General features: G+C 36.5%; 1 protein-coding gene across 4 annotated transcripts in view; it reads right to left on the bottom strand.

Moving 5' to 3' along the window:
* Window positions 1–21,171, bottom strand: part of col7a1l (collagen type VII alpha 1-like) — a 156,546-nt gene that overhangs the window by 10,668 nt on the left and 124,707 nt on the right. For 3 of the 4 annotated variants that reach the window (XM_088645415.1, XM_088645416.1, XM_088645417.1), the window contains 12 exons: window positions 18,879–18,914; window positions 18,670–18,726; window positions 17,766–17,837; window positions 17,114–17,185; window positions 14,959–14,994; window positions 13,906–13,986; window positions 13,514–13,567; window positions 12,740–12,793; window positions 12,186–12,248; window positions 8,307–8,369; window positions 5,781–5,897; window positions 353–430 (listed from right to left, as the gene is read on the bottom strand). In XM_088645415.1, coding sequence (XP_088501541.1) covers window positions 353–430; window positions 5,781–5,897; window positions 8,307–8,369; window positions 12,186–12,248; window positions 12,740–12,793; window positions 13,514–13,567; window positions 13,906–13,986; window positions 14,959–14,994; window positions 17,114–17,185; window positions 17,766–17,837; window positions 18,670–18,726; window positions 18,879–18,914 — 783 coding nt within the window. Of the gene's footprint in view, window positions 1–352; window positions 431–3,424; window positions 3,852–5,780; window positions 5,898–8,306; window positions 8,370–12,185; window positions 12,249–12,739; window positions 12,794–13,513; window positions 13,568–13,905; window positions 13,987–14,958; window positions 14,995–17,113; window positions 17,186–17,765; window positions 17,838–18,669; window positions 18,727–18,878; window positions 18,915–21,171 lie in introns of those variants that run through there. The other variant, XM_088645418.1, reaches the window with a different exon arrangement.

Here is a 21,171-nt window from a genome sequence, read left to right as displayed (position 1 = left end):
CCTACTAGTAAACTAAATATTTAGTGTACAGCTTTACTTTACTTTAGATGCTTTACTGTCCACTGCTGTGGAAATTTGTCTTTGGCTGCTCCCACAGAAGTAAAAAAAGCAAGCAAAACATAGGAGTCACATAAAATCACAACAGTATGTGATACATAAATAGTTGGGTAAATAAATAGGTAGGGGGAGAATACATTTACATACCCTCATTGAGCAGTTTTTTTTGTCTATTTTCTATTGGTGTTTCCATGGTAAGATTTAAAAAGCTGGATTACATGTGGAATTCATTTTAGGTACACCTTGTTACGGGGAATTAATGCACTGAATTCTTAATAACTCTTCTTGTTCTTACATTTTCTCCACTTTTTCCGGGGGTACCAGGAGGTCCTCGTTGACAAGGTTTACCTCTTCCTCTTCTGCCTCTCTCACCCTGTATTACACACAAAAGCAAAAGCCTTTTCCAGAAGCGCACATTGTTCCGTACACCGGGAACAATATGGGTGTTGAGTACCTCAAAGATGTTAACCATGGGTCCATCAGAAAGGCTGAATATGTCTTGTTCGTAGGGGAAATTCCTACCTGTTGTTACTTTTCTGTTTCCTTAGTTGTGCCACTACTTTATGAGGAGTTAGATATATTGTTACGTATCTTTTTTATTTCTTCACTTTCACCACGTTTGACATTAGAGGTGCGGGTAAAACCGGTACACCGGTAAACTGCGGTTCTTTACTCACGCTGTACGTATCGTGGTACGTTTAAGACCATACCGGTACGCTCGGTAATTTCCAGCAATTTCCGTCAGCGGTTTTATTTTTTCGATTTTACGGCTGATTTTCTACAGTTTACATTCATAAAATCAAATTTGACATAAAGAACAAAATTACTGCGATAGAAATGTCGTTAACTTTAAAAGGGTGGGTAAAAAAGGTCACTCTAAAGGTATTTCCCGCATGTCATTGGCTAGTAAATTTAGAAATATGACGTGATTTCGAAAATCCTGCAGAAATAATCTGAACTGGGGAGAATTTGATGATAACACCGGGAATATTTTTCTTATTTCTCCTGAAAAACATAAGGTTATTCCTTAGAGTTGTCTTGCTGAGGCAATTCTAATTTCTAAGAGTACCCATATTTTTTACGGAGAATCAGAGAAAATTATAATCAAATAAATAATGTTATTAATGGTACATGTTACATATTTTCAATGACCCACTGAACATGTGCTGTTTTTTCTAGTTTTTCTGATTCTACTGGAACTCTAGTCGGGAAGGAAGTCAAGTCTTGATCATGTTTTTAATTCCATTACTACCATTAGACATGCTTTGATTTTTTTCTTGTTTCCAAGTTAGATTGTCTAAAGCTGTTTAAGTCAATACAGAATGTCTTGTCTCAGCAATGTTTTAAACAAGTTTTGAGGATTCTTTGAAGTTTTAGATGAAATAGCCAAGCCCAATCAAACATGCTAAACATGTTTCATAAGGTAGTGAATGTCACCTTTACTCATTATAAAGCAAAAATGTTACAATTTACAAACACCTGTCATATTTTGAATTTTACATTATCTTGCCATGTTAAGCAAAATTAACCTTCATTATCTTGTGATAAAAGATTTAATCATTTAATGACTGACAAACATCTGCATATTGTTAAACTGTTCTGTTACACTGTTCAGTGTTATTTCTAGTTCTTTGCTTCCAATGAAAACAACAAAACAACATGATTTTCATTACTTTATTTTGTATACAACTCAATATGCTTTACTAATCATGAAATCAAACTATGAGAGAGTCTCCATATATAAACATGCAAAATAGTTTGCGGCATACTGCAGTACGTATCGCGGTACTTGCACGTGTACCATGGCATACTGCAATAAGTTTTCCATAAGCGGTACCCAAACCCTATTTGACATTCAACATATTAAGTAACTTCATTTCACCTGTTTCAATCACTAGTGAAGTTATTTAGTATTCCTACAAGAGTCACCAAAATAATGCCAAAAACCTTTAATATCCAAAAACATACATTCATAAATAGTGTAACATTTCTTTTCATGCTCATTTCATTTGTACTGTATTTTATACACCTTTTATTGTGTATGCTATCTTACATATTACTTTACATATGTTTAAGAAAAATTGTAATTGAATGTTTGACTCCATAACTCAATATACACTATTATAGCTGAGCAATGTACAGTACTATACACAGTAGACATAAGTCTTTACAAAAAAAGTCATAATATATAGTTTATTTTGATTGCCTCACACAGCTATTTAAACTTACTGTTTACTGTTACTGTTTACACTAGAAAATAAGACAACAATAGTTTGAAAATGCATGAAATGCATAAAAAGGTGGTCAGAAATAACTCCATATTTAGAATAATTCACATTTCATTGTTATTCAAAAAAGATTTAAAGCTCCAAGGCATTATCTGGTTGAATTTTTGATGTATAAAGAAAAGCACATGAATTAGAACTACTTTCTCATTAAAAAATCCATCCAGATTAACATCAAGGAAATTACTATCGTGGTTAAAAAGAGAATTAGCACAAAGTCCCTTTTGAATCTGCATATTTCCATCAAATTAGAAATGGATTGCCTTCAGCACATTAACTATTACAGCTGCCTCCTACGCAGTTATATTTAGACCTCTTGTGCTAGGTTTATTATCACTTACCTAGCCTAGCGTAACATGTTTTTGATAAAAAGAGTGGGATCTCCTTAAATTCAAACTTTAATTCACGTTAACTTTTTGTCATAACCCCTTAGTGCAGAGTTGCATATGACAAATGTAAAACAAAAGACAAACACTCTGAGTGGAAGTAACATACTGTAACACCTATCATGTCCACAAAAAAATAGCCTAGAGCCTAATCTCATCAGATCTTGTTTAAGCAAGGATGGGCTTGCTCGGTATTGGGATGGAAGATCTCTAAGGATATTCAAATTGCTACTGCAAGTGGATTTGGTGGACTGGTGCCATCCTACAGATGAGATGTTAAAACCAAGGTGCTGACTCTTTGGTCATTAAAGATCTCGTGACAGTTTTTAACAAGAGGGCTCTTAATTCTGGTATCCTCTGTGGGTTTACTTAATCTGGTGTATTTAAAGTTCCCCCTTAATTGACCTGACGAAGAAATTTCTCATTTCTCCATCTGGTCTGCTGTGTACTTTGAGAGTACACAGAAAGGAAGCCATCACTCACAGAAAGGAAGCCATCACTCAGGTACCCTTGTATTTGTAAAGCCTCTAGGAGACTTTTAAAGATGAAACGATATATTGAATACAAATGCAAGGAATTATTCATTACCTAAAAAGGCTATCCAATAACTACATTAACTACAGATTCAGTGATTGTATTTGAACAGTTTCAGGAAGTAGAAATTGAGATTTGGTAGATTTTATATTACTTCATTGACTTAATTTGTTATTAAAAAGACTAAATTCAGATGTTTATTGTAGACTTTTTAATTGATCCTGCCTAGAAGGCAAGAGCTACGAAATGGAAGCAATTGTAAATTCAAAATAAATAGCAACCAGTAGTAAGTTATCACTTGCTGAAGTTTACAATTGGAAATCCCCCATGTTCTTCTTCTTAAAGAAGAAATAAAAATATCAGCACCATTCTTTAATTGATAATGCTGAAGAAAAACATTGGTTTAGGCAATGACCATGAGGACAAGTAGGTGTCCGGTGCACTTAAGAGGCTGCAGACAAAGACTGTAGGAGTGGAGAGGGAGGAGCTGAGGGCCAACACCGTACAGTTGGACATCAGCAGAGGGGGTAAAGGTGGTGAAAACGCATTGCCATGGCTGCCTGGGTTGTGCAAAGGGTTGGATGGTCTACTGGAAATGGAGAGAAGGAGGGGGAAGAGAGCAGAGTTAGTGGGGATTATGGAAAAGAAATGGGGCAGAAGAGGGTGGAATGGGAGACTAAACACCCACAGATGTCCTGGAGTTCTATAGAGGAGTGACAATGTCAGTAGAACTGGAAGACCAGACATTATGGTAAGTGCTGGAAAATGTTTGTTATCTGTGGAGAGGTTGATGCTGAAGAGCTGCTTGGTTGAGAACAAAAGAGAAAGCAACTCCTGTCCTGACTTAGGAAGAGGCAATAATAATAATAATTGCTTACACTTATATAGCGCTTTTCCGGACACTCCACTCAAAGCGCTGTACAGGTAATGGGGACTCCCCTCCACCACCACCAATGTGCAGCCCCACCTGGATGATGCGACGGCAGCCATAGTGCGCCAGAACGCTCACCACACATCAGCTATCAGTGGGGAGTAATGTAGTCAATTCATAGAGGGGGATTATTAGGAGGCCATGATTGGTAAGGACCAATGGGAAATTTGGCCAGGACACCAGGGTTACACCCCTACTCTTTTCCGAGAAACGCCCTGGGATTTTTAATGACCACAGAGAGTCAGGACCTCGGTTTTACGTCTCATCCGAAGGACGGCGCCTGTTTACAATATAGTGTCCCCGTCACTATACTGGGGCATTAGGACACACATGGACCGCAGGGTGAGCGCAATGGAGAGATCACCAAGTTTAAAGGCCAGAGATGAGGAAATGAGGAGATGTTGCAATATAATCCTCTTCTGCTTTCTCATCACAAGGTCCAATAAAAGGGTTATTTGATTATTTGCAATGCCTGTGTGGAATATTAAACAGTGGACATGATGTATCCAAGAGTTGCCAGCTCAGAGTGAGTGTTTATTAGTTTGTTTTATTGTCTTAGTGGGAGATATTACTGAACAAAGGAGAACATTTACAGTGGGTTCTTGAATACCTTAATTTTGTGGGTTGAACTTTAATGTGGAACTGAGGATAAGTAATGCTTGAGTATTCCCATCACCTTTCCTATATGATACATAATGGACTGGTCAAGTGGAGAATTTTGTACTCTGAACTCATATTTAAACAGGGCTTTGCCACAGTGTTTGTAACAGCAACCTCCTATGTCCTTAAGAACACGTGGGTTTTTGGTTCATTTGTCCAGTTTGGAATAAAGTTAGCAGTTTTGTAAAATTAATTGATGTGCAATATATTGCTCGAGGAACTGGAAAATGCAAATAAACTTTTTTTTCAAATTCCTCTTGTGGGTAAAGTAGCTTTTGCGTTTGATGGAAATCATTTAGTTTCTATTACAGCGGGTAACGTGTAACAAAACCTGTGTACAGTATTGTCACACTGTAAGCTGCTGAAATGTTTACTTTGTCACAGCTGAAAATTTGAGCCCTTTAAATTTAATGTAAACTGTCTAAAAATCTGGAACTATATGACCAATAAATTCCAAATAACCAACAGTTTCTCTTTGTTCTATTTGGTCTTGCTGCTGCTCTACCCACTCAAATTAAACAAACCAAAGACACATTACTTCCTTTTAAATTTCCCTCACTAGCATAGATGACCAAGGACACTAGAGGGAGCCATACTTTTGTGTGGTGTTTATTAATTTTTTTTATTTAGGGGGATGCTGTAAAAACACCACACAATGTCCACTGCCATTTTAGTTCAGAAATAATATTTTCACGAGTGTTTCAATGTGTAGTCAAGTTCACCATTTTACACTGGAATGTAAATACAAATACAACATTCTCTCATATATCGGCCCTTTTGTCATCCATGTGTGTACACACATCCTGACCTACTGTAACTGCGTCATAGAGAAAGTGACATCATAAATATGAACATTATGGTTTGGGGTCCCTATCTGTAATAAAAGAAAAAAAACATTGCTAACTTGAGTGAGATAACTGTTTTTACCTTGGGGCCTGGTTCACCCTTTTCCCCTGGTGGCCCAGAGAGTCCTGTTGCTCCATCTTTTCCAGGCAGGCAAGCAGAGCCTTTGAAACCAGGGAATCCAGGAAACCCTGTGGACCCCTGCATAGAAAGCAAGACAATATCCCATCATTAAATATGCCTTATCTATAAAAGAAAATAACAACGCATATGTTACCAGACAGCGGTTGAGCTGGCTGTCTTGAAGAGTTGCTGAAATCTGTTATGTACATTTTAACTTACCATAAAATTAAATTAAATTACCATAATTTACTCAATATTTGCATGACTCCATTCATGCATGTTAGAAACTAATAGGCAAGAATATACTGGAATCAACCGAACACACTCTCTACATTCCAAAACATTTTATTCATTAAGGTTTGTCTATGTTTCGACAAACACAAACCTTAATGTCACCGCCTGTCCTAGAGATGTCAATCTTTTCAGTGCTCACGTGAAGAAAAGGGGAGATGGCATGTTTCACTTCAACAATATGAGCTGCTATTGGATAGTTAAATAAGAAGATTAAATACCCCAAATATCAGATTTAAATATAATGTAATAATTGCTTTACTGAATTAAGGGGGAGCTTTACAAAGGCCTCATTGTGCTGGCTGAGAGTAGCATTACCAAGGACACAGAGGTAATTATCTCTCATAGTGTCCTGGGATCTTTAGTGGCCAAATAGTCAGGACACCTCAGTTTAACATGTCATTCAAAGGACAGCACCTACTACAACAATGTCCCTTGTCACCAAACTGAGCCACTGTTTTTTGACAATTCAGCTTCAGAGAGAAGATTACCATCTCCTGGTCCAACAACAGCACATTAAGCAGAAACCTTTCTTTTGAGGTCACCTTTCCTTAGACGTCAAAAGCCCCAGTGCCAACTAGACCCATTCTTTCCAAGCTTCTAAGATCTGACAATATCGTGCTCTAAGGGGGTAATGCTGCTTCCGTCTTATTTTTTAGTTTTTTGGAATTCCAAAATTGTGACTCTTGGAGAATAGTTGATATCTATTTTAGTACAGTTTTAACAGTAACTGTAAATTAATTTCTTAACAAGGGTGTTAAGAAATTGGACTGTTAATAAATAATAATAAAATAATAAAAGTATTTCAGGAAAAGAAAAACAAATAGAAACTAGGGCAGTACAATAAATTAATATAATACAATCAGATAACATAATCCAATACCATCTTCAATAAACCTGTTTTAAAGTTAGCATTTTAAGGACATCCATATGTTAATTCTAAACCAAACTTGATTCTGAAATCTCCAGACAAATATTTATTGATTGTATTGTGTTACTGATCGTGCATAACCTACTCAGAAATCACTGACATAATTACTCTGTCCCTTAACACCAAAAACAATTGGACTACAGTGACAGGAAAAATATTCAGACTTGTTTAGTTTTCACATTTTACCGCTTTAAAGCTTACAGTCAGGACACTTTGCAGTTGTAGTCAGTAGTATATAGTATACAGTACAAAAAGAAAGAAAAATGGAAAAGTCATTATTGTAAGTTCTTTTAGGTTGATCCTTAATATCTTTTAAGCATGGTGAAGCCAATCATAAAACTGAAAAAAATATGTCAAATCCTGCATGGGAGTATCAATGAAGCACCTACATGATACTGCAAACATGAAGCTAAAGGCTTTGCGGTCTGGCATGACAAAACTGGAACCTGTTGGTCTAAATGCAAAGCATTACATCTGACGCAAACCTGACAGTTCGGCACCAATTCAACAATTCTCTGCTATCAAGTATGGTGGCAGCAATATTATGTTATAATTCTACTTCTCATCAATAGGGACTTTGAAACTTGCTATACAGAAAATACCGTAGTTCTGAAGAGGAAAATCTGCTGCAGTTTTGTCCTAAAACTGACACAAAAATTTAGTTTACAGCAGGGCAAAACATAATGCCAAAGTCTGACTTGAATCAAAGTATGTCCTATTTACATACTGTGGAACTTATAAACTGCTGTTTAGCAAGAAACATGAGAATAAGTGAGCAGATCTGCCAAAGTGAACAGGCCAAAATTGCACCAAGCAGGTATGCAAAATTGGTAGAGATTTATCATGAAAGACTTGTGGCTGTATTTGTTGCAAAAGGTGTTTCCGCCGAATATTGAATACGAGTTCATTGGGATACTGTAAATCTTAATGCACTCAACATACAGAATTTCAATTTATTTCTTTATCTTTTGCTCACATTTATTGTTACTAAACTAATAATAATCTTAGCAGTCTTCAGTTTGTATATTAAGGTTTTGAATAAAATAGTAAGCTTACCAATGTGTATGGATTTTTTTTTATTTTACTAAATGAAACACCTTACCATACTGTACCTAATAATGTAAAACGTTTTCTTCTAAAGATTTTGGCTATTACTCTTCTGAAGGTAGAGAAATGTGTCTATTTAGAGACCTAGTCAAGTTTTCCAGTCTCTTAAATTTTGAAATGAGAAATGTATTCCAAAGCAGAAACCTGTATTTGCAAACCTTTTCCCCTTTCTGTCCTGGAAGTCCTGGGGAGGCATCCAAACCTGCATCTCCATTGCTGCCCTGAAAATCCAAGTTCAAAACGAAAAACTATTTTATTATGAATCGATAGATAAACAGACAATTAACACTCTCATAGAAACAGTTCACAGCAGAGCAGCCAAAATACTTATGGAACGAAATGAAATATCATACACAGATAAGTTAAAGGAACAAAATCTCTTAAGTATTGTTTTCAAGGGGGCATAATTTAATTTTTCACAAACAGGAAAGGTGTTTAGGAATTCTAGCCTTGTGGGCTGCTTTATATACATAAAAAAACGTTAAAAAAATCATGTGGAACAAGTTTATTTATAAGGAAATCAAACAAAGATTCAGAACAGATCGACACTTTCTACGGAAAAGGTGGTGGGGGGTGAACAAGCTGGTAGACCAATGTTTTGATCCTAGATCATAGTGACTATTCAACTTATAACTTGATAAGATCCTAAGATCAATGAGCTGCTGTAGCAACCATACAAACATGATAGGTGGAATAGCCTATCCTAAGGTGTTTGCTTGGAACAGAACTATACAGTAGTCAGTTCTGACCACATCTGGATTGTAGCTAATTGTCTTCTATTTGTATGTAGTTCAGGTGGGCAGCTGCATCAGCATGCAAAGGCTGCCAAGGAACAAGAAATAGGTTTATTCCATGCTGAAAAGAGAAGAAAGAAAACACAAGGTTTTGTGAAACCTTGTGTTTTCTTTCTTCTCTTTTCAGCATGGAATAAACCTACTGTTTGTGTGTATATTCTTGTCATGAATTCTTCTGTTTATCTTCAAGGTTTAGATGTTGAAATATGATACAGTTAAGATAATTTTATTATTAACAACGATCTCTTAAACATTGTGGTAGAGAAATCACAACAATAAATGGAGGGAACCATCTGCAAGGTAAAGAAGAGAATGAAATGCTTTGATCATATCCTGCAAATATTGTATGACATAATCAAATCTAATTCAAATACAAAATCCTTTCTAAAACCTGTTAGCATCTCAAATGCAATATATGTACCCATGCAATACAGTCTTGCAGCTGTGCTCTAGGAAATGAAATTGTAATGTGATTTTCTCAGTAGGACTCAGCACAGAAGTTCCTGAAAGGTCACAGTCCTTCTTTATTACATTATTTAGAAATGTACTATGATTTTTTAAAACCAGCGAATAAAATTTACATTGCTTTAAAATGGATGTTACAGATTAATACAGATAACTACAGTAGGTTTGGCTTGAAGTGCAAGTGGTGACACATCTGTTAGTATTTGTACATATTATGAGAACAGACTAGAAAATAGCTCTGATTCATGGTAAAAAATGAAACCAAGATGTCATCATTATATGAAGGCCACAGGCACACATTTTTTTGTTGTTGGATTTTACCCATACAAGACAGAGCTTGAAATTAAGGTACCAGATAAAAACAGTAAAATCTTCAACAGGGATATAATGTTTCTATCTATCAATCTGTAGTTACCGATTTAAAATTAATTTCTAAGTTAGAATTGTCTATATTTTAATAATGTGAAAAAGAAAACTAACACTTTTTTTAAAGTAATAATTTAGCCTATGTACCATTAAAAGACTGAATCCATAATTGCTCATACTTGGTCTTAAACTGTCATCTAATAGTCATAATTTACTGCTACAATAATTTACAAAAAACATCAGGGAAATATTAGACAAAAATGACTGTGTAAAATAAAATTTAAAAATAAAAAGAGATAAAATGCACAGTACATCATATATACGAAGGATGAAATTAAATAGATGGAGCTTATATAAATTAATCATGCTGACAAGTTTATTCATCATCACTAGGGTTTTTCTATGAAAGCCACATGCTAGTAGCATCTGTTATCATCACTGCAAGAAATAAAATCTACAGTATAACTCATGCTTCACAACAGGTTGCACACTGTGGCAGGCCAACAGTAGCTAGCATTTAGTTCCAGTGGACCTGCCTCTAGAAGTCATCAGGACCTCTACTCTTTGTACAGTATGTAGATTTATCTGTGGTGAAGGATAAGATTGGTAATTGGTAAAATTGTTAGATTACAAAGTACCAACAGCTGTTGTAGTTGTAATGAGTTTAATTTAGCCTATGTTTGGTATACGTGTTTGGTAACGAGTGACAAAATGTGGGGTGTGATTGACATGGATATAAAACCTCTCATCAGAGAAGCATTGGATGCTAAGCAACTACAGCTATAGAAACTTTGTAATCTAACAAGCGACAGCTGTGGGCAGTTTTATAATCCAACACTCTACTTCTCTAGAGCAGAAACAGCTAAGGAGTCAGTCTGAGCTAGAGTTAGAGCAGTATAATTGGGCAGGAGGCCGTATCTCCCGTGTTCCATGTAGTGTCTGAGTAATCCATCCAACACACACAGCCAAGGAAGAAGACCTAGCCGAGCAGAGAGAATGAGGTGAGGCATATGTGTCTGAGACTGAAGGTCTGGGAGAGAGCAGGTTTGTTGATATTTGTGTGAAGCAACAGCATTTGCGGTACTGCACCTGAATGAGTAGGCTCTGTGTGAGTATAGCAGCCTACTCTAACCCTCATGGCTGATCCTCTTTGGCCAGGGAAGCCTCTATTAATACAATTGCCTGTGTCAACTGGGTTTTCTATTTCCATTCTCTGTTCATTCTCCTTGTCTGAGACTGATCATCAGTTCTGCCTACAGTTACTCAACTGTAGACTCAGAGACTCAGAGACTACAGAGACTCAAATTGTGCTACCTTGACTCCTCTTTCTGTGTCGTGGGGAGAGGATACACAGCTACCTTGCACTGTTTCTTCAGTGACCAGCACGTCCCATCAGACTTACTCTGGCAAGCCAACCCAGTTCCTTGGAGCACACATGAGCCCCACTGGATGTGGCAGACAAACTCTTATGCCGTTTTCCTGTCCAGAACCTGCGACTCCCCTCGGTATAGCTGAAAATTTATCTTCAAGTTTTCCTAGTTCACCGAGTGACGTAGGCCTAAAAACCCTACCAATCAACCTCTTGCAGGCTGTAGTCAGTCTGAAAGTCTCTTACTTATGCCAGGGGTGTAACTATTTCCATGCAGAGCCTATCCTAAGTGCTCCTTTCTCTCATGTGGAATACCACTCTCTCTGAGTACTATAAATTCTCAGAACCTGTGCCTCATTCTATAGCTTTTCCCAATTAACAGGCTCAAGGCCACAACATTGGCCCAGAGCTTACAGCCATAATGGCGTTTTTCTTACTACCTCATGCTTTCTTTCTGTGTTTTATTTGCTTATTTTCCACAGGTCAGATATTCAGAAGGTTAAATTATATCACCACATGCCCATATAACTCTCTCACAGTTCGAGTAATTTAGTGATTATGGAACAGTTAAAGTCATTAGTGATTGGTTCATCAGAATGATGCCAAAAATATTTAAGCATTATCCAAAATCTAATGTTTTTTACACAAACATAAAATGGAGGAAAAAGGGAACAGAAGTTGTAAATTAATGAACTTTTACAATGGTTTCTATTTTGAATAACTTACATCACACGGAGATAACTACGTTATTACACCACAGTTTAATATTGCATGACATGCTTAATAAGAAAGCCTAGAAGATACTTCTTGCTGGACAATATGCCTATTCTTTTAAATGACAGCCAATACAAATAAAGAGCTCCAATGCCCTAGCACACTGCGAAGCTCAGTAATTTCGATTGTGCTCAAGCAACTGCATGACAGATGACTGAAAAGGAGAATTAGCGAAATGAACTATTGAAGAGTTTTTCCTCTATACCTTCAAACCTCTCCTAGCTGATTATCTGTCTCCAGTTAGAACAATGTTTAATGAGTTTACTAACCTTTAGCCCTGGAAGTCCATCAGATCCTGGCATTCCGGGGATTCCTGGGGACCCTTTGTCCCCCTACATAAGGAGACAAGCAATGGTTAAATAATGAGCTGTCACTACTGCAAGAGCAAGCCACAAAACATGTTGTTGCTGATGCTGGAAGCAAAGCTCCCTCAGATAGCCATGTTTTGGAGAAGAAAACAGGGAAAAGCACACGCAAAAAAAGATTAAATATTAATCTGGATTTGTACTAGAATAAAAGGGGAGGGATGCTACCTATTGTAACAGCACCAAAAAAGCAAAACCACTGTACAGAATATCTCTTTAAGCTCAAAAGAATATTTTAATGCAACAATAAATAAGTGATATATTCTTCTTTTCTTCTACAGAAGAAGTGGTAAAAAATGAATCAAAAGTGGTATATTTAATTCCATTCTGTTTTATATTGCGGGTTTTGTTTTTTTTGTGCTTTTTGTCATGTGGTCAGTGTCTAGACAGCAGGAAAGCAAATGAACAAAAAGGAAAATTCGATTTGATAGAACTGATTGATAGGATGAGCTCCTTACCTTCTCCCCATCGGTACCCGTAGTTCCCATACGGCCTGGGAGCCCTCTGAATCCCTGTAGAAAAAGGTACAGAAGTATCAATTGATCAATCGACCACTCCGTCCATCCATCCACCAATAAATCAATCAGTCCGTCAGTCAATCAATCAATTCTAATATACCCCCTTCTAATACTCATAATTCTCAAGATACTTTACATAAATTGTATAATAAACACAGTATAGCATACAGAATACAAATACACAAACACGGATATAACTGAGAGAATTAAAAGAAAGAAACAGATTGAGAATTAAAAGCATTAAAGTTTGATGGTCAGACTTAAAAATAACCACAGACGCTACATTTTTAATTGGGTCAGGAAGTGTATTCCAAAGATAAGGGGCTACCAGTGAAAAGGCAAATCCCCTAACATACAATGTAAAGTTACTGGAATGTTAAGGGACCGAGGACCAGCCAAATGCAGTGAGCGAAATGGGACATGTGAGGACAATAACTCTGAGATCTTAAAGCTATGTTGAGGTCACTGTATGTTACAGTCAGAAAATACAACTCAAACATTTTTTGAGATCCTTGCTTATGTCAGTGGTTTGTAAAGTATCTAGCTTTACTTCCTCTAAGGGACCATGTAGGGAGGTCATTCAAATTCAACCATGGGTTTTTAAGGACAGAATTCATTGCACAAAATTAAACAAACGCTTTGAGAACTCACATTAAGAGAAAATACAGACAAAAAAAAGAAATAAAGATATCGTGACTTTTTTGTTTTTCTCACTTTTTCTCCTTTCTCTCCTGTATCTCCAGGCAGGCCAGGATCTCCTTGGTCACCCTAGAAAAACACAGGATAGCAAATAAATTAATTTTTCCCCATGAGAAGAATCTCAGATAAGCATTTAATAGATATTAGCTCATTGACTGATAACTGAGAACATCATTTTCTCATATTAAAACATGGGTTACTTACTGATAGTAACAAGTTTAATGGCATATATTATTATTAATAAATAATAAATAACTTTTATTATTTAAGCGTTTTGTGCTGAGCTATAGCACAGACAATTTGCTCCTGTTTTACATTTCATTAGAACACTAGAACATAATTAACTTATGAACTGAGCCTTCAATAATCACACTATAAAGCGTGGTCAAACTAGACATTCTGCCCACCTTGTCACCTTTTTGACCCTGAAGACCGCGATCTCCTTTTGCACCTTTAGCTCCATCCACACCATCTTCTCCATTCCTGCCCTGAAGGGAGAGTCATGTGCTGAAGAATTACCCCATTTCTAAACTTGAAGCTCCAGGAAACAGTACTGTGCTGGTGCATGGTGGCCTTCAAGGTGTCTGTTTGGCTTTACTGTGCAAGTCAATGTGTATTATTTATCCCTCCATAATCTAATTGCTTTAGCCACTACAAAGTCAAAGGAGAAACGAGAACCTACCCCACCAAACAACAAGCATAAGACAGAAAACAACCTGAACAGGACGAAACGCCCTTGCAGGTCACACACAGACACAAACACACACACTGAATTTTGTAGAAGCCAAACAACCTACTGTACCAGGATGTATTTTAGACTGTGGGAGGAAACAGGAGAACCCAGTGAAAACCCATATGAACTTGGTGAGATCATACATACTCCACACAGAGAGCTGGAATTAAACCCAGGGCCCCAGCTCTGTGAGGCAACAATGCTAACCACTGCAGCACTGTGCCACCCCTGCAGTATGTGTTATTTAACTAAGGTACTATGATTTTGACTTGCTATCCAATGCCCATCTAACAACACTGCTGTAAATGAATCTTGTTAACAAAATATTTAGTTTTACTTTGCTTCTTCCTCACAAAACACTACTAGATGTACAGTAACTGACGCAGGAAACTATTTCTGACAGGAAAACCTGTGTAAATAGGTGTGTTAGTCAATAGATTAATAGATTAAAGCAGGGGTTCTCGGTCCTGGTCGTGGAGGACTACACACCTGCTGTTTTTTGTTCCAGCTAAGCCATCATTAGCCAAGACAATAAGTATCCAGAATGCCTTTTAACCTAAACCTTTCCTTGTAAGAAATGTTTCAAGATCATGTTTGATTTATTTTTTTGTGCTTGCCTCCCACAATCTTACAGACCAATGCAGGGTTGTCAGGGAATTATTTGTCTTGGAAAAAAGAGAGAAAATCACAATTTTGTTACACAGTAATGACAAATATGTAAACGTACCACTTCTCCATTGATGCCAGCTTCCCCTGGTTCACCCTGTAGAGAAGGATCAACACTAGCTTTCATATGAAAATTATAGAACACTTACTGTAGTTTTTTTAAATAATATAAAAATCTATGCACTTCCTGAGTTTTTGTAAAAGCAAAGATGTTTATTAGCTCAACCAGGATTTGTATTCTGCAAAGGAACAAGTAAAGGTTTATTCCGTGCTAAAAAGAGAAGAAAGGAAACAACGTTTTGGCTATGTGTTCTTCAGGTGTGAAAAAGCTCCACAGCTGAAACGTTGCGTTTCCTTTCTTCTCTTGTCCACATGGAATGAACCTTTACTTATTGCTCTGCATCCTACTCATGCTGATGCAGCTACTGTATCTACTTGAACTATGTACTTTGTATCCTGTGGTAATGCTATGGTATTTTTTTGTTTAATAACTCAAGAATTATCAGAATTACAACAAACTGTCAATTAATGCTGTGTGGAAAATTAAAATGAACATGGATTTACATGTATTTGTTGTAGCTTGTAAGGAAAACCAAATATACTTTTGCTATTTGATCTCAAATTCCAATAACTTATTATTCTCAGAGTTTATCCTATTCATGTTAATTTAATTCATTTAGAAATTTTACAGATTGATATTTGTTTCAAACAGAGATCTGCACATCTGCATTTGAGAAGCCACATTCTAAGATTAATTAATTGGTGCTCTCAACAGATTTTTAGCCATTATGAGTCACTTGCAAATTAATGCTGGAGATCAAAGTCCCTGACATCAGTAGATCAGTGCTGCAAGTTCTTTCTTGTGAATCACTCAAAACTTAACTTCAGAAAGTGAAACGGTACAGAGGAATATGGATTCTAGAATGGATATGAGCAAAAATATTTAAAGGTTTTCACACGGGTCACTTTAACACCTTTAAATAATAAATTATTTCCAGTTGTGCTTAAGGAAATGAGGAATGCTATTCATACAGTAGAACCTGAGAAAGAATATTCCAGCTCTTTCTAAGAAACTTAGAATGGGCGTAGTACCCGCAGATTGAAAAATCACAATAGTATTGTCAGTCTACACAAAGCAGGACAGAACTGAACCAGGTAACTATGTACTAAAGAGCCTCACTTCTGTTTCTGGTAAATTCATGCAAAAGTTAGAGCTAAATCAGAATACTTAAAAAAACAAGGACATTTTAAGAGAGAGCCAACATAGGTTTAGAAGGTGAAGGTCTTGTGTAACTAACTTTCTGGAATTCTTCAAATAACCAACAAGGACAATGGGCAACACTTAAACGTAAGACATTATATATGTAGCTTTACAGAAAGCATATGATAAAGTGTCTTAAAAATGGTTTGTTTACAAATTAAAAGCAGTAGAAGGTACATGGTTCAAGAACCATTTTAATTAACAGAAACGGCATGTTATTTTAAGAGGTATAACCTCTGTCTGGGCAGATACAGTATGTGTAATGGTGTGCAGCAATTCCAGCAGTCTGGAACGGGTTTTCAGTGTAGTTAGCAAATTAGTCAAATTTTCCTAAAATAGCGGATGTGGCAAACAGAAAGAGTGGAAAGGGAGTTACAGAATAATGGACTGGGCCGACATGTGGCCCTTTGAAATTCAACATTGGTAAGTGCACAGTGATGTATACTAGTATCAGGAACATGTCATACACCTATCACATTGGTACTTCAGAGTTACAGGAAAAGTGTGGGCGGTGCAGTGGCTCTGTGGCCAAGGATCTGCGCCTGTGGCTGGAAGGTTGCTGGTTCATATCCTGCAGCCAGCAGAGGAATCCTACTCTGTTTGACCCCTGAGCAAGGCCCTTAACCCTAACTGCTCCAGGGGTGCCGTATAAATGGCTGACCCTGCGCTCTGACTCCAAGCTTCTCTCCCTGTCTATGTGTCTCATGGAGAGATACAGTAGTTGGGGTATGTGAAAAGACAAATTCCTAATACAAGAAATTGTACAGTATATGGCCAATAAAGTGATTTTATCTTATGGACTGCAGATTCTTCTAGGTATCCATCAAGACAATGTGACTAAGCGATAAAAATAGATATTCTAGAAATAGATTTCTAGATATAGAAAAAATGGGGGGAATTTAAATCCAGGAAAGCTATACTTAAGGTCTACAATGCACTTGAATCCAATGCAGACCTTCTGTCCGGCTGGTCCCCGGGCACCGAATGGGCCCATGGCTCCTTTGGTCCCTGGTTCCCCTTTGAGGCCCTTCAGCAATAACAGTAAGAGGAATGAGAGGAACACTTCAAACAGAGAAAAATACTTCTTGCTTGAATAACTGGCTGGTTTTAGAACTTGGGAAACACTTGTATACTTCAACAATTGCCGAGATTTGTGTGTGAGGGATTGCCAACCATCTGCCTATGAGAAACAGTTATAGTGTCGTGAACAATAATCACCAATGTATGATGATTGCTATACTGACCCAACATAGTCATCTTCAAAAAACAGTGTGAGTGCCATTGTTATTAAAAGTAAGTCAGACTTACTTTTAAAGAAAAATGATCTGACTGCCTTAACCCAATTAAAATATCTCCCTAATGTTCCCATGTGTAGTCATAAGTCATCTATTTATTCATTATCCAGATCTATCTGAATTGCACTTGTATTTGGTGCACCAAATCTATTTAGCTAAAGTGAAATCTAAAATTGTATCCTTAAACCCAGTTGTAAATTGTTGTCTGCCCACAGCTTGAAGCCTCAAGATCTTGAAAGATACTTTGCAGTGGCATCTGATTTCTTCCACTGTATGAGTAAAAAAGAGAACTTTTTTGATGTCACAGAATACCTTTTCGCCTGAAGGCCCATCTTCTCCCTTTTCTCCTTTATCTCCATCAAAGCCAGGAGGGCCTCTCTCACCCTTACAAAGACAGAATTCATTAATCAGGGAAGTCTTGTTTTGTATTTTTGACAACAACTGACGTAAAGTCCTCATACATAATAAACATTGTCTTTCTTCTTCTTTGTCATGCTGTTTTTTTGTGGTGAAGTTTGTTGTTAATCAAAATGTTGACTACAGAGAAGTTCTCAAATTAGGATAGCTGCTCCATAATGGATTGAGATTGTGTATCCCGTTTGAGAATCCCTGAAAGTTCTGATTATTTTGCCAATTCTAAAAATACTAAACAGAATGTTTAAACTCAAGATTGGCCCGTTGGTCTCATTCCTTGATTTAAAGTACTTGTACATGCCTTGTTTTCTTTCTGACATGTACTGTACTTATTGTGAACATCTGGGTAACAGGGGTCACATACTCCATTTAAAAATTCATTATAACCTGTAGTAGATTAACTGAACAATAGAGTGCTAATAACTACGATTTAGCTGATCCCTGCTACCAGTTAATAAGGCCTATACATAAAACTCACATTATTCTCATACATTAATGCTTTATTAATTGACAATTTAATGTTCTTTTATTCACCTAGAAAGTATCAGTTGCAATCCCCAAAAATACTCTTATCAGAAATTCTTTGAACTAGAAACCTCACTTTGAGGCTCTGAAAACCTTTCTCTTGTTTTTTTAAATACAGATTTTTTTTTCTTTTGGAAGGTAAAAACATCTAATAGCAATTAATAATAAATACCAAAGAATATAAAGAAATTACAAATTTGTCAGAAGAGACACGACTATAAAGCACTGTTGTGTTATACAGTAGCTGATAATAAAATAAAAGATATTGTGTTCTTACTGGATCTCCTTTGTTGCCTTTATACCCCTGAGGTCCCATCAAAGTTAGTGGGCTTCCCTTAAACAAAGCAGGATTAGAAAATCAACGTAATAAAAAGCTGGTTTCTTCTATTAAAAGCAAGATGTTAAAATCACAGGCATTAAGAGTACTTCAAACAAAAACAGCAATCTGCATTCTTTAAGATGTGGGATATGTTTTTTTGTCTTTACCCTTTCTCCTTTGTAGCCTGGAAAACCTCGATCACCCTGTAAAAAGGTATTTTAGAAACATATGAGTTTAACACTAAATGTACATATTTTCTTTATCAAAGATTATTTATTTATTAAGAGGGCTTACAGACCGAGTTTACAATCAGCACTGGGCAAGTGCTAGAAAAAAATACAAAATACTGGATTAATAGAAATTTCATTTGTCTCTTCTAAAAATGGATTACATGCTCATTTGCCAAATATTTGTCCGCCGTTAGGAATATTTTGTGATATACTGCATCTTATCAGAAACCAGATTGCCGATTAACATCATTTGAAAAGTTAAAAAAATAGGTATTGTAGTGATCTGCTCCCCCTGCTCCTCTCTCCCCTTTTATCTCAGTTCACCCTCTCCCGCTATAAAACCGGCGAGTAATACCTACTCCTTCACTTTTTTCTTCTTCTGAGTTGGGAGGAAGTCTGCTTTCTCTCTTCCTTCCTTAATTTACCTGCTCCATGACTAGCCTGCCTCTTGCTGAACAGCAGGTGGGTCAACAATAGGTAGCCTGTCTACTCTGATTTTGCCAGCCACAACATTAATGTGCAGGGGTTATATCTCACTTTAATAAGTGAAAAGACCAAAGGGAGAATTTAAAGTAATTAAAATAAAGTCCTTTATGAAACTTTGCTACTGTTACTTGGTAAGAAAGGAAGAGTAATGGTAAAACATCCCAAATATATACTTTAAGATCCAGTAACCTGTCTACATGTACTTAAAATGTTATTACTGGGATTAAATAAGTAAAAGTATTAGTATAATTTCTATCCACAGTTCCTAATCCCTCCACTTTGCCTAACCCTTATCATTTTGTTTCTGCTGCCAAACCATTGTGATTTTACTTTGAAATAACAGACACAAAGTCATGAGAACATCCAGTTGAATACTTCTGGAATATTATCTGAATACCTTCTATATGTTTTCCAAGATCTGTTTTTCCTTATTTTCAATTCGACACTGTAAATGTAATTTCTTCGGACAGGAAGCACAGATCTTTTGCATGAACAGAGCTGTATTCAGGATGAAACAGTGCAAAGCTCAGTGCAACAAAACCAAAAAAGGGGGAGATTTTTATGTGTAGGACAGAGGAAGCAGACAAGTTTCAAGTTTGACCTCTTTCTTAACTTTTGTTTCATGACTCAATTTCCATTTTTTTTACAAAATCCACAAATGCATGCTGCAGTGTACTTGAAGAAAGACACACAAAAAAAAGGGTCTACCAATTCCAAAACAACAGGAAAACAAAGTTTCCCGTTTACCATGTTCTATATCAAACAGTATACATTACAGGCAGTATATATTACAGGCATGTGCTATAAACACTCAAGATTAATAAACCTCCAGGTCCTAATCCCAGATGGTAACCAGCCAATTGTCCTTAAGGAAACAAATTTGTAAACATTTAGTAAAACTCTTCCAATAATTTCTTAACACAGGGATAGTACTGTAGAATGGAGAATATTAGTGCATATCCATAAAAAGGGTGACAAAACATAACCTATTATAGACTGATGAAGTCTGACTTTTGTTAGTCTGTAAGGTTATGGAAAACAAACTTGGGTAATTAAACTAGAAGATTTCTTATATGGAAATGGGCTGTGATTAATTTGCAAAACTTGCTGCAACTCAATAAGAATGAGAGAGTGGATGTATGAGGAGCAACAGAGGTAGCGGAGCTCCTCACTGTAAAATGTGCATAACATGAATGAAATGCACTTTCATTGCATTTCCAATTTTAAAACATCATAATTACATGCTCTTAGGTTTAATCTATTTTTAAAACATTTCTACTCTGATTAACATCTTTTTGTTGGGTCTACAGGGGTTCAGTACAGTCGACAGGCCCCTGAAACCTAGACACTCTTTGGATCTGAGAAGTTCTAGTTTATTTCAAGACTAGTTCAGATTGATTGGAAATAGTTCTGGTAGTTTTAGTGTAAGATTGTATATACTGTAGATTGGCATCTTGTAGTGCATTTGGCCATTTTTTCCACAAACAGGGTTGAAAATCCAATTCAGTTAAAAAAAAGCTTAATCTAAACTAGAGAGATTTTAAGGTGATTTTTATATGCATCTGACACCTGCCTGATGCTCTGTTTACAGAGTGTCGTCAGTTCTGAAATCTTCACTGGCAGCCTACTCTGTACAGCTCAGTCCATCAGCAGTACAGCAAAATGCAGAGCTCTGTGTTCTGTTCAATGTTTTACACTCCTATTTTTAAGATATTTTCAAATGTTAATTTTCGATCGTTTTTCA

Source organism: Lepisosteus platostomus, chromosome 9 (assembly GCF_059453375.1).
Source record: "Lepisosteus platostomus isolate fLepPlt1 chromosome 9, fLepPlt1.hap1, whole genome shotgun sequence".
NCBI lineage: Eukaryota > Metazoa > Chordata > Actinopteri > Semionotiformes > Lepisosteidae > Lepisosteus > Lepisosteus platostomus.
Note: the sequence above shows the minus strand (reverse complement) of the source record. Positions and strands in the feature narration are given on the sequence as shown.